Below are 13,799 nucleotides of genomic sequence, written 5' to 3'. Positions count from 1 at the left end.
CGTGCTCGTTGATAGAGAGGGCAGTCTAACAGAATGTGGCTAATCGATACTGGAACTTGACACTGCTCACAGAGAGGAACAGGGTGCCTCTCCATGAGATACCCATGAGTAAGACGAGTGTGGCCAATGCGAAGGCGGGAGAGAGTGGTCTCCCAACCTCGGCACTGATGACAAGAAGACGGCCAGTAACCTATGCTCGGTTTAATAGAATGAAGTTTGTTACCGAGCAGAGTTGACCAACGTTGTTGCCAACGGGTGCGAAGGTGGGTAGCTATTGCAGCAAAATAGTCCAGAAATGGAACACCTCGATAGGAAATTGGTAGGTCATATACTGCTGACTGCGCAGCAGTGTCTGCCTGTTCATTGCCCTGTACGTCGACATGACCAGGGACCCAACAAAAAACAATATCTTTATGTTTGGTAGAAATACGGCGTAGCCAAAGTTGGATACGGAGAACTAGGGGATGAGATGTATCAAATTTTCGTATAGCCTGTAGAGCACTAAGGGAGTCTGAGACTACTACAAATGATGACACAGGCATAGATGCGATACGAATAAGTGCTGCAAGAATGGCATACAGTTCAGCAGTAAAAATGCTAGCTGAAGATAGTAAATGCCCTCGTACGACGCTGTCCGGAAACACTGCTGCGAATCCGACGCCGTCTGAAGACTTAGAGCCATCTGTGTACACAGCGGTGGCATGAGAATGGGAGTGGAAGTGATCAAGAAAAAGAGAGCGGGAAGCAACCGTAGGCAGTTGAGCTTTCGAGCAAGGGAGTGAGAAAGAACAGACCCGAACAGCTGGAACTTCCCAGGGGGGTAGGGAAAAGTGAGATGCTACATGAACATATAAAGGTGGTAACTGAAGGGAAGACAAGAGTGAAAGTAGGCGAAGAGAAAAGGGACGGAGCAAACAGGGGCGGCGAACGAATAAAGAATGTCTACTAATATCGGTGACCATTCTATAAATGGAAGGATTGTGTAGATCGTGAGAGTGTACATAGTAACGAAGGCAATGGGCATCACGGCGATCAGACAAGGATGGAACATTTGCTTCTGTATAGAGGCTCTCAACAGGGGAAGAGCGAAAAGCACCAAGGCACAAACGTAAGCCTTGGTGATGGATAGAGTTAAGGCTAGAGAGAGTAGCAGGAGAGGCCGCGGAATAAATCTGGTCACCATAATCGAGTTTCGATAAAACGAGGGCTGAATGTAGGCGAAGCAGAGTTCGACGATCAGCTCCCCAGGAAAGATGAGCAAGGGTTTTAAGAAGGTTTAGCCGGCTGTGACAAGTTGCCTTCAGAGAGGTAATGTGAGGTTTCCAGGTTAACCGACGGTCAAAGAGAAGGCCTAGAAACCTGACTGTATCACGTTCGGGGATACGGGAGCCATAGAGATACAAAGGATGATCGGAGATAACAGAGCGTCTAGTGAAAGTAATTTGGTGAGTTTTGGTACTTGAAAATTTAAACCCATGTGTGGTGGCCCAAGTGGAAACACGGTCGACCGCATGCTGGAGAGAAACTGCAATAAGGTGACAGTCAGCGCCTGCACAAGCAATAGCGAAGTCATCAACATAGAGTGATGACCAAATATTGGGTGGAAGAACAGAGGCCAAATCATTTATAGCAAGGAGAAAAAGTGTTGTGCTTAGAACACATCCCTGAGGGACACCTTCAGCTTGGACGAAGTCCGGGGAAAGAACATTATTGACTCGAACACGGAAATGTCTGTCAGTTAAAAAGTTCTTAAGGAAGGATGGTAGATTGCCTCGGAGGCCTAAGGAATGGGCCTGGGCCAAAATATTATACCTCCAAGTTGTGTCATATGCCTTCTCAAGGTCAAAAAATATGGCAATAACTGAGTGATTATTCGCAAAGGCATTACGAACATACGTATCCAAGCGTAGTAAGGGGTCTATGGTAGAACGACCCTTACGAAAGCCATATTGACTAGCGGAGAGACTGTTGTGAGTCTCTAAATACCACATTAAACGTCGATTTACGAGGCGTTCCATCACTTTGCAAACTGCACTTGTAAGAGCGATGGGGCGATAGTGGGAGGCATCATGTCCTGTAGTACCCGGTTTGCGGAAAGGGAGAACAATGGCAGATTTCCACAGCTGGGGAAGAACTCCTTGTGCCCAAATAAGATTGAAGAGGTGTAAGAGGACTACAAGGGCTGACCGATGTAAATGTTGTAACATACGAATATGAATGTCATCAGGCCCAGCTGCCGATGATCGGCAAGCTGAGAGCGTTGCCTCCAGTTCTTGAAGTGTAAAAGGCACATTATACTGTTCTTCTCCGAGAGAAGAAAAGTCCAAGGGTACTAACTCTCTGGCAGACTTTGAGGAAAGAAACGAGGGGCATAGATGGAGCCCTCGGGAAATACGGACCAGATGTGTGCCAAGTTCAATGGCAACGTCGAGAGGGTTTGCTATATCAACACCAGTGACCCGTAGAACAGGAGCCGGGTCAGGAGAGTATTTACCACTCAATTTCCTCACTTTTTTCCAGACTGCACTCATAGAAGAAGCAGAGGTGATGGTGGAAACATAGTCTCGCCAACAAGTGCGTTTAGCTTCACGGATGACACGGCGAGCGATCGCACGCTTCTGCTTAAAATCAACAAGTCTCTCAGCGGTTCTATTGTACCGGTACCTGCCCCATGCAGCACGTTTCAAACGTACTGCACGAGCACAAGCAGGAGACCACCAAGGCACGCACTTCTGAGAATGCCTGCCTGAGGTTTGGGGTATAGAATGAGAAGCTGCGGTATAAACTGATGTCGAGAAGATGTGTAGGAGCTCATCAATGGAGAATGAAGAAGGAACCTCACTAAAAGCAGTGAGGTGTGAGTAAAGATCCCAATTTGCCCGATCAAATTGCCAGCGAGGGCTACGGGAAGGTGGTGAATAGGAAGGAGAAGTAAGAATGATCGGAAAATGATCGCTGTCATGTAAGTCTGGTAGAACAGACCAGGTGAAGTCTAGTGCAGTGGAGGAAGAGCAGACTGATAGATCGATGCAAGAGAGAGTATGAGTACGAGGATCAAAATGGGTGGGAGTACCCGTATTTAAAACATGGAGGGGGTGAGAGGCAAGAAAAGCCTCCAACTGAATGCCACGTGAGTCACAATGAGACCCCCCCCAGAGGAAATGGTGGGCATTAAAATCACCAAGTAACAGAAGTGGTGGTGGTAAGGATGAAACAAGAAAGGCAAAGTCTGGGATAGAAAATGCTCGAGAAGGAGAGAGATATAAAGAACATATTGTAAACCACTTATTCAAGTGGATACGGGCTGCAGTGTAATGCAGCGAGGTATGGACAAATAGTTGACAGTACGGAATATCATTGCGTAGAAGAAGGGCACTTTCATTAAAGGTCCCATCTGAGAAAGGATCCGAAGAATACAATAAATTATAGCCTGAGATAGGTTGGAAAACAGCCGAGTGTAATTTTGGTTCTTGTAAGCAAGCACCAACAGGGGAAAACCTGGAAAGCAACATCTGAAGCTCACCCCGATTACCCCTGAGGCCGCGGATATTCCACTGTAAATAGGCCATGATTGGCGATGAAGAAAATATCAGGAATCTGTAGGTAAAGGCACCTACGGACTAGAGGGGTTAGAAAAGTCGACGTGTGGTGGCATTGGAAGATGTTCAAGTAGCGAAGGAACGGAGCGTTGCGAAGAATGGGGTTGTGAAGATGGAGGAGAGGGAAGAGAAGGAACAGGAAGTGAATCAGTGTCCATTGAAGGTTTAGTCTCTGCAATATATTCTGAAATGGCTTCAAGTGTTTCTGAATTCAAAGATGTATGGGAAACCATATTGGAGATAGGAGGAGGAGGGTGAGTAAAGATTGGGACAGTAATGGACTGTACCAAAGTAGAGGGGGAGGGAAAAGTGTAAGGGACTGGAGATGAAGTGTGGGGGGGGACAGAAGAGGTAGAAACCTGGGAGGTGACAGAAGAGGGAGAAACTTGGGAGGGGACGGGGGTGGAAGGCATAGTACGAGGAGGAGGGTGAATCTCCACACTTGTAATAGAGCCAGAGAGAGGGGAAGAACTAGGTACAGAGACTGGAAAGGTAACGTGTGGAGGTGGAAGAAGGGAAGGAAGGGGCAAAGAAGATTTGAGCAATGTGGATTTTTTGGACTTCTGAGTAGAGGGGCGATTGGTATTAGGTGTCGTACGAGGTCTTGTCGATACTGGGGCTTGTGAGGAAGGACGCGAAGATGTGAGAACAGACTGAGTTGTAGTCGGGACGTCAGAGCCAAGGACAGCAAAAGGATTAGATGCCGTAGTGGCTATGGGAGGGGTAACAACAGAGGAGGCTGCAGAAGATGGGACCCCAGAAGTGGGGGGACGTTTGGAAACATGAGAATAAGAAACACGGGGTAGTCTCCCTTGGAGGCGGAGATGAGTAACTGCCATAGCATAAGGGAGACCTTCTGCCTCTTTGAGGCAACGGATTTCACGTTCATTTAAGTAGACCTGGCAACGGCGGGAGTACGAAGGGTGAGCTTCATTACAATTAAGGCAAGATGGAGGTTGACTGCAAGATGTATTAGAATGGTTGTCGGCACCACAGACTGGGCATTCGGCCATAGATCTGCAATATTTCGCTGGGTGACCAAAACGCCAGCAATTTCTACATTGTTGCGGTGTAGGTATCACCTTTCGAACTTGTAACCGATGTCCCGCGACATATACAGAGGACGGGAGTTCTCGGCTGTCAAAAGTTAAACGAGCCACATTGCAAGGGTAACGTCTCCGCCCCCGGGCAGGAAGGACACAAGTGTCTACTTTGAGGATTGGGAGATCCTGGAGTTCCAGCTGTTCAAAAATGTCATTGCCACATGACTGGAAATTCTGTTGGACTATGGTATGGGGCAGAATGACAGTACCACTACAAGAATTGAGAGAAAGATGTTTTTCAATAGTGATAGGAGTAGTATCGATATTCGAAAGGAGAGAAAGATCATGAGCTTGGGTAGCATTCTGGACAGTGACGATGCGTGTACCGCTCTTGAGGGCGTGAAATGAAATATCTCTGCCAACATGACGCAGGAGCGCTTTGGCAATACTATGGTCAGAAAGGTAGGCAGAAGAAGTTGGTCTTAAAGTAAAGAATTTAGTCCATTGTGTGGTCCGAAACTGAGCGTGGAGAGGGAGTGCTTGACGTGTCGGTCGTTTCCGAGTAGAATGGGAAGGTAACGACGGAGCATCATCAGGAGATTGACGTTGGCGTTTAGGAGTAGGACCGGAGTTGGTCCGGCAGGAAATGGGTGGGCGATTCGAAAATTGCCGTACCGTAGAGGGAGAAGCCGGAAGCATAGTCAAAGGAGAGCGGAGTTCAGACAAATCGAAGGAGTCAGTCGAAGCCCCGGTACCTGAAGCGGGTGAGGAAACAGCACCAGCAAGAGGTACAGGGGCATCAGGAGTGTCCGAAGAGTGGTCTGAACACAAGGCAGGGTCAGAATGGGGTGCGGTATCAAGAAGGGGCCCGGGGGTAGTGGTTTCATGGACTAGGGCTGCCATGGTTAGGTTACTCCTTTGCTTTTTGTTTTTAAGAAAAAAAAAGAAAGAAGAAAAGAAAATAAAAATAAAAAAAAGAATAAAAAAAGGGGGGAGCGGGGAGGAATAGTTCCCAGGAGGAATGAAAGGGCCGGAAATCCCCCTCCGCGCCCAAGAGGACTCGACACCGCTAGTAGCGCAGATGCAGCATGGAACCCGTGCCATACCCTACCCTTCATGCCAGTAAACCAGCAATCTGGGATAGCAACCTCACATCTGCCGAGCTACCTCGGTGGACAAAAGAGAGGGCGGCCAGATATCCGCCACAAAGCATACCTCCTTCAGCCACCACCCCCGGAATCCGAAAGGTGGCTTCCAGAGATACACCCGTCGCCCAAAAGACACCCAAAGCCACTCCGGGATACCGGAGAGGGATCGGGACATCCCTAGGCAATCCAGATTCCACGGCAAACTACGCCACCGCCAAGAAACCTCAACGGAATGGGATGGACCCCGGTGTCCTTTCCCCTACCTAGGAACTAGCGCGCCTGTGGGAGAAATCACGAAGGCTAAAAAGAGGAAGGGCAAAAGGGAGGGGTGAGGAGGAGGAGGAGGAATGGAAAAAGGGGAGGATGGGGAGGATGGGATAGGGGAGGGGAGAATGGGGGGTAATTAGGTTCGGTCTGAGGAAGAAGACCGACAGGGCTAATTCCTCAGACCAAGAGCCTCTTCACCACGCCAAGGAGCCCCCCTTGAAGAGGACCTACAGTCAAAGATAAGGCCTAGAAACCTGACTGTATCACGTTCAGGGATATGTGAGCCATAGAGGTACAATGGATGATTGGAAATGACAGCATCTAGTGAAAGTAATTTGGTGAGTTTTGGTACTGGAAAATTTAAACCCATGTGTGGTGGCCCAATTGGAAACACATTCAACTGCATGCTGGAGAGAAACCTGTAATGAGGTGACAGTCAGCGCTACACAAGCTATAGCGAAGTCATCAATATAGTGATGACCAAGTATTGGATGGAAGACTAGAGGCCAAATCATTTATAGCAAGGAGAAAAAGTGTGCTCAGAACACATCCCTGGGGGACACCCTCAGCTTGGACAAAGTCCGGGGATAGTACATTATTAACCCGAACACGGAAATGTCTGTCAGTTAAAAAGTTTTAAAGGAAGGATGATGGATTGCCTTAGAGGCCTACGAAGTGAGCTTGGGCCAAAATATTATGCCTCCAAGTTGAATCATATGCCTTCTCAAGGTCAAAAACTATGGCAATAACTGAGCGGTTATTCGCAAAGCCAGTACGAACATACAACATACGTATCCAAGCATAGTAAGGGGTCTACAGTAGAACGGCCCTTACGAAAGCCATATTGACTAGTGGACTGTTGTGTCTCTAAATACCACATTAAACGTTGATTTACCAGGCGTTCCATCACTTTGCAAACTGCAGTGGTAAGAGCAATGGGACGATAGTGGGAGGCATCATGTCCCGTAGTACTTGGTTTGCGGAAAGGGAGAACAATGGCAGATTTCCACAGCTGGGGGAGAACTCCTTGTGACCAAATAAGATTGAAGAGGTGTAAGAGGCATACAAGGGCTGATTGATGTAAATGTTGTAACATCTGAATATGAATGTTGTCAGGCCCAGCTGCCGATGATTGGCAAGCTAAGAGTGTCACCTCCAGTTCCTGAGGTGTAAAAGGCACATTATACGGTTCTTGAATGAGAGAAGAAAAGTGCAAGGGTGCAAACTCTCTGGCAGACTTTGAGGAAAGAAACGAGGAGCACAGATGGAGCCCCAGAGAAATACGGACCAGATGATTGCCAATTTCAATGGCAACATCAAGAGGGTTTGCTATGTCAACACCAGTAACCTGCAGGAGAGTATTTACAACTCAGTTTCCATACTTTTCTCTAGACTGCACTCATAGAGGAAGCCGAGGTGATGGTGGAAACATAATCTCACCAGCAAGTGCCTTTAGCGTCATGGATGACATGGTGAGCAACCGCTCTTTTCTGCTTAAAATCAAGAAGTCTCTCTGTGGTTCTACTGTACCGGTACCTGCCCCACGCAGCGTGTTTCAAACATACTGCCTGAGCACAAGCAGGAGACCACATGGCACACACTTCTGAGAATGCCTGCCTGAGGTTTGGGGAATAGAATGAGAAGCTGCGATTAAAACTGATATTGAGAAGAGGTGTAAAACTCATCAATGAAGGATGAAGGAACCTCACTAAAAGCAGTAAGTTGCCAGTAAAGGTCCCAATTTGCCCGATCAAATTGCCAGTGAGGGCTACGAAGAGGTGGTGAATATGAAGGAGAAGTAAGAATGATTGGAAAGTGACTGCTATCATGTAAGTCCAGTAGAACAGACCAGGCGAAGTCTAGTGCAGTGGTGGAAGAGCAGACCGAGAGATCAATGCAAGAGAGTATGAGTACGAGGATCAAAATGGGTGGGAGTACCCGTATTTAAAACATGGAAGGGGCGAGAAGCGAGAAAAGCCTCCAACCAAATGCCACGTGAGTCACAATGAGATCCATCCCCAGAGGAAATGGTGGGCATTAAAATCGCCAAGTAACAGAAGTGGTGGCAGTAAGAATGAAACAAAGGCAAAATCTGGGATGGATAATGCCCAAGAAGGAGAGAGATACAAAGAACATATTGTAAACTACTTATTCAAGTGGATATGGGCTGCAGTGCAATGCAGCGAGGTATGAACAAATAGTTGACAGTACGGAATATCACTGCATAGAAGAAGGGCACTTTCATTAAAGGTCCCATCTGAAAAAGGATCCGAAGAATACAATAAATTATAGCCTGAGATGGGTTGGAAAACAGCTGAGTGTAATTTTGGTTCTTGCAAGCAAACACCAACAGGGGAAAACCAGGCCACGGATATTCCACTGTAAATAGGCCATGATTGGCAACAAGGAAAATACCAGCAATCCTCAGGTAGGGGCACCTACGGACTATAGGGGTTAGAAAAGTCTACGTGCAGTGGCATCGGAAAACGTTCAAGCAGCGAAGGAACAAAATGTTGTGAAGAACGGAGTTGTGGAGATGGAGGAGAGGGAAGAGAAGGAACAGGAGGTGGATCAGTGTCCATTGAAGGTTTAGTCCCTGCAATATATTCCGAAATAGCTTCAAGTGTTTCTGAATTCAAAGACGTGGTATGGGAGACAATATTGGAGATAGGAGGAGGAGGGTGAGTAAAGACTGAGACAGTAATGGACTGTACTAAAGTAGGGGGGGGTGAAAGCATGTTGGTAACTGGAGAAGTGTGGGAGGGGACAGAAGTGGCAGAAACCTGGGAGGCGGTAGAGGGAGAAACTTGGGAAGGGGCAGGGTAGGAAGGCACAGAAAGAGGAGGGTGAACCTCCACACCTGTAGTAGAGCCACTGAGAGGGGAAGAACCAGTTACAGAGACTGGAAAGGTAAAATGTGGAGGTGGAAGAAGGGAAGGAGGGGGCAAAGAAGATTTGAGCAAATTGGATTTTTTGGACTTCTGAGAACAGAACAGACTGAGGTGTTGAAGTAGGGACGTCTGAGCCCAGGACAGCAAAAGAATTAGATACAGGAGTGACTATGGGAGGGGTAACCACAGAGGAGGCTGCAGAAGATGGGACCCCAGAAGTGCAGGGACATTTTGAAACACGAGAATAAGAAACACGGGTAGTCTCCCTTGGAGGTGGAGATGAGAAACTGCCATAGCATAAGGGAGACCTTCTGCCTCTGAGGCAATGGATTTCACACTCATTTAAGTAGACCTGGCAACAGCGAGAGTACGAAGAGTGAGCCTCATGACAATTATGGCAAGAGGGAGGTAGACTGCAAGATGTATTAGAATGGTCATCGGCACCACAGACTGGGCATTCGGCTATAGATCTGCAATATTTCGCTGCATGACCAAATCGCCAGCAATTTCTACAATGTTGAGGTGTAGAGATCACCTTTCGAACTTGTAACCGATGTCCTGCTACATAAACAGAGGACGGGAGTTCACGGCTGTCAAAAGTTAATTGAGCCACATTGCAAGGGAATCATCTCTGCCCACGGGCAGGAAGGACATAAGTGTCTACCTTAAGGATTGGGAGATCTTGGAGTACCAGCTGTTCAAGAATGTCATTGCCACATGCCTGAAAATTCTGTTGGACTATGGTATGAGGCAGAATGACAGTACCACTACAAGAACTGAGGGAGCGATGTTTTTCGATAGTGACAGGAACAGTATCGATATATGAAAGAAGATAAAGATCATGAGCTTGGGTAGCATTCTGGACAGTGATGATGTGCGTACCGTTCTTCAGAGCATGAAAGGAAATATCTCTACCAACATGGCAGAGGAGCACCTTGCCAATACTATGGTCAGAAAGATAGGCAATGGAGGAAGTTGGTCGTAAAGTAAAGAATTTAGTCCATTGTGCATTCCGAAACTGAGTGTGAAAAGGGAGTGCTTGAAGTGTTGATCTTTTTTGAGAAGAATGAGGGGGTGGTGAAGTAGCATCATCAGGCAATTGTTGTTAGTGTTTAGGAGTGGGACCGCAGTTGGTCCGACGTGAAACAGGCTGGCGATTCGAAAATTGCCGCACTGTAGAGGGAAAGGCCAGAAGCATAGTCAAAGGAGAGCGGAGGTCAGACAAATTGAAGGGATCAGTTGAAACCCCGGTACCTGAAGCGGGTGAGGAAACAGCACCAGCAAGAGGTACAGGGGCATCAGGAGTGTCTGAAGAGATGTCAAAAAACAAGGCAGGGTCAGAATGGGGTGCGGTATCAAGAAGGGGCCAGGTGGTAGTAGGTTCATGGATTGGGCTCTCCATTGTTAGAAAGAAGAAAATAAAAATAATAAAAGAATAAAAAAAGGGGGGGAGCAGGGAAGAATAGTTCCTAGGAGGAATGAAAGGGCTGGAAATCTCCCTCTGCGCCCAAGAGAACCTCAGCACCGTAAGTGCAGATGCAGCATGGAACCCATGCCATATCCTACCTTTGATGCCAATAAACCAGAAATCCGGGATAGCAACCTCACATCTGCCGAGCTACCTCAGTGGACAAAAGAGAGGGCAGCTGGATATCCGCCACAAAGCACACCTCCTTTGGCCACCACCCCCGGAATCCGAAAGGTGGCTTCCAGAGATACACCCGTCACCCGAAAGACACCCAAAGCCACCTTCCGGGATACCGGAGAGGGATCAGGACATCCTCAGGCAATCCAGATTCCACAGCAAACTACGCCACCGCCAAGAACCTCAACAAAATGGGATGGACTCCGGTACCCTTTCCCCTACATAGGAACTAGTATGCCTGTGAGAAGAATCCTACAGGCCAAAAAGAGGAAGGGAATACAGAAGGGATGGGGAGGAGGAGGAAAGGGAAAAGGAAGGGTGGGGAGGATGGGATGGGGAAGGGGGGATTGGGGAGTAATTAGGATCGGTCTGAGGAAGGAGACCAACAGGTCTAATTCCTCAGACCAAGAGCCTCTTCACCATGCCAAGGAGCCCCCCTTGAAGAGGAAAGGGGTTACTAGCCCCTTGCTCCTTGCATTTTAGTTGCCTCTTATGACATGCATGGTTTATGGATGAAGAATTCTGTTCCACTTCCCCATGGAGATAAGTGGAAATAAAGAAGAACAAGAACTAGTAAGAAAAATAGATGAAAACCCAGAAGGGTGCGTACTGTGTATACAGTGGACCCCCGGTTAACGATATTTTTTCACTCCAGAAGTATGTTCAGGTGCCAGTACTGACCGAATTTGTTCCCATAAGGAATATTGTGAAGTAGATTAGTCCATTTCAGACCCCCAAACATACACGTACAAACGCACTTACATAATTACACTTACATAATTGGTCACATTCGGAGGTAATCGTTATGCGGGGGTCCACTGTATATATGCTTGTATGTGCATGTGTTGTGTGACCTAAATGTATGTAGAAGTAGCAAGATGCACCTGAAATCTTGCATGTTTATGAGACAGAAAAAAAGACACAAGCAATCCTACCATCATGTAAAACAATTACAGACTTTCATTTTCCACTCACTTGGTAGGATGGTAATACCTCCCTGGATGGTTGCTGTCTACCAACCTACTATTTAGGATGTATATATCTTCTTTCTTTCAATGGTGGAATGGATAAGGTGACACATATGTTGACATTAGAAACACATTAATGGTTTTTCTCCTGTACATATTTGCATATGTTTCACAAGAATACCTTTGAGTAAAACATTTCAGACATTCTGATCACTGAAATGTGTTATCTCCTGAATGCACTTGCATATGTTTCAAAAGACTGACTTTTTGAGTAAAACATTTCAGACACTCTGAACACTGAAATGCTTTATCTCCTGCATGTAGTCTAATGTGTTTCACAAGACTGCTTTTATGACTAAAACATTTCAGACACTCAAAACACTCAAATGGTTTATCTCCTGTATGAACTCGCATATGTATCACAAGATGGCCTTTATGAGTAAAACATTTCAGACACTCTGAACACTGAAATGGTTTATCTCCTGTATGTAGTCTAATGTGTTTCACAAGACTGCTTTTATGACTAAAACATTTCAGACACTCAAAACACTCAAATGGTTTATCTCCTGTATGTACTCGCATATGTATCACAAGATGGCCTTTATGAGCAAAACATTTCAGACATTCTGAACACTGAAATGGTTTATCTCCTGTATGTACTCGCATATGTGTCACAAGATGGCCTTTATGACTAAAACATTTCAGACATTCTGAACACTGAAATGGTTTATCTCCTGTATGTATTTGCATATGTCTCATAAGATTGCTTTTATGAGTAAAACATTTCAGACATTCTGAACACTGAAATGGTTTATCGCCTGTATGTACTCTCATGTGTCTCACAAGATTCTGTTTTGAACTAAAATATTTCAGACACTCTGAACACTGAAATGATTTATCTCCTGTATGTACTCGCATATGTGTCACAAGATGGTCTTTATGAGTAAAACATTTCAGACACTCTGAACACCGAAATGGTTTATCTCCTGTATGTATTCGCATATGTCTCACAAGACCGCATTTATGAGTAAAACATTTCAGACACTCTGAACACTGAAATGGTTTATCTCCTGTATGTACTCTAATATGTTTCACAAGATTGCTTTTTTCAGTAAAACATTTTTGACACTCTGAACACTGAAATGGTTTAACTCCTGTATGTACTCGCATATGTGTCACAAGATTGCCTTTTCTAATAAAATATTTCAGACACTCTGAACACTGATATGGCTTATATCCTTTGAGTTTGTTCATATTTTTCAAAACAAGTTATTTCATTCTAAAATATTTTAGTCATTCAACATTGATATAGTTAATCTTTCTAATGTACTCTCATGTGTATTTCAAGAACAAGTTTTTTTGGTAAACTATTTTGGACAGTGAACACAGTTAAGATTTGTTTTAGGCAAAACTATTTATACCTATGAACACTATTCAAGCTTATTTTGAATGCTGAAAGACTACCATGATTTTTTTTGTGTACTAGAAGACTGTATATAAACAGAAGAATATTTTTATTCCTTACACTTGAGCTTAAACACAGATTTTTTTTTAATTCTTTAATTACAGCATTTACAACTCTGTATTTTTGGATGAACTGTCATAAAATTTTCTGATGAAATTCCATTAATGAAAACGAACTTTTTTAATTAGTAATACCTGGCCAGTTAAAAATTCATAAGAATCACAAGTTGCCCTTCTTAAAGTGCTGAAGATATAGTGTCTGGTAAGATACAACCTAGTAGTCTTACACTGGTGCTTCTTGAGGTACTGTAGATATAGTGTCTGGTAAGATACAACCTGGTAGTCTTACACTGGTGCTTCTTGAGGTACTGTAGATATAGTGTCTGGAAAGATACAACCTGGTAGTCTTACACTGGTGCTTCTTGAGGTACTGAAGATATAGTGTCTGGAATGATACAACCTGGTAGTCTTACACTGGTGCTTCTTGAGGTACTGAAGATATAGTGTCTGGTAAGATACAACCTGGTAGTCTTACACTGGTGCTTCTTGAGGTACTGAAGATATAGTGTCTGGAAAGATACAACCTGGTAGTCTTCCACAAAATACTTCTGAAATAAAAAGATGAGTCTGTATATAGTACAATATTCCACCACTACCAACATATTGTACTAGAAATAATTTTTTCTCTATTATCACATGTTGCACAACATAAAATTATCCCATTTATATTTCTAACTACTTCAAGGTCTGTGCCATTGCTCAATGCCATGAGTT

General features: G+C 45.2%; 1 protein-coding gene across 6 annotated transcripts in view; it reads right to left on the bottom strand.

The window, feature by feature from the left end:
- LOC138854993 (gastrula zinc finger protein XlCGF57.1-like) overlaps positions 1-13,799 on the bottom strand; it is a 150,827-nt gene that overhangs the window by 12,517 nt on the left and 124,511 nt on the right. For 4 of the 6 annotated variants that reach the window (XM_070101495.1, XM_070101494.1, XM_070101496.1 and 1 more), the window contains exon 2: positions 3,614-13,633. In XM_070101495.1, coding sequence (XP_069957596.1) covers positions 3,614-5,746 — 2,133 coding nt within the window. In that variant the 5' untranslated portion in view covers positions 5,747-13,633. Of the gene's footprint in view, positions 1-3,613; positions 13,634-13,799 lie in introns of those variants that run through there. The other 2 variants (XM_070101497.1, XM_070101498.1) reach the window with 1 other exon arrangement.

The sequence above is a fragment of the Cherax quadricarinatus genome, chromosome 77 (assembly GCF_038502225.1).
Source record: "Cherax quadricarinatus isolate ZL_2023a chromosome 77, ASM3850222v1, whole genome shotgun sequence".
NCBI lineage: Eukaryota > Metazoa > Arthropoda > Malacostraca > Decapoda > Parastacidae > Cherax > Cherax quadricarinatus.
The sequence above is the reverse complement of the archived record's forward strand: the minus strand, read 5'-3'. Positions and strand labels throughout refer to the sequence as shown.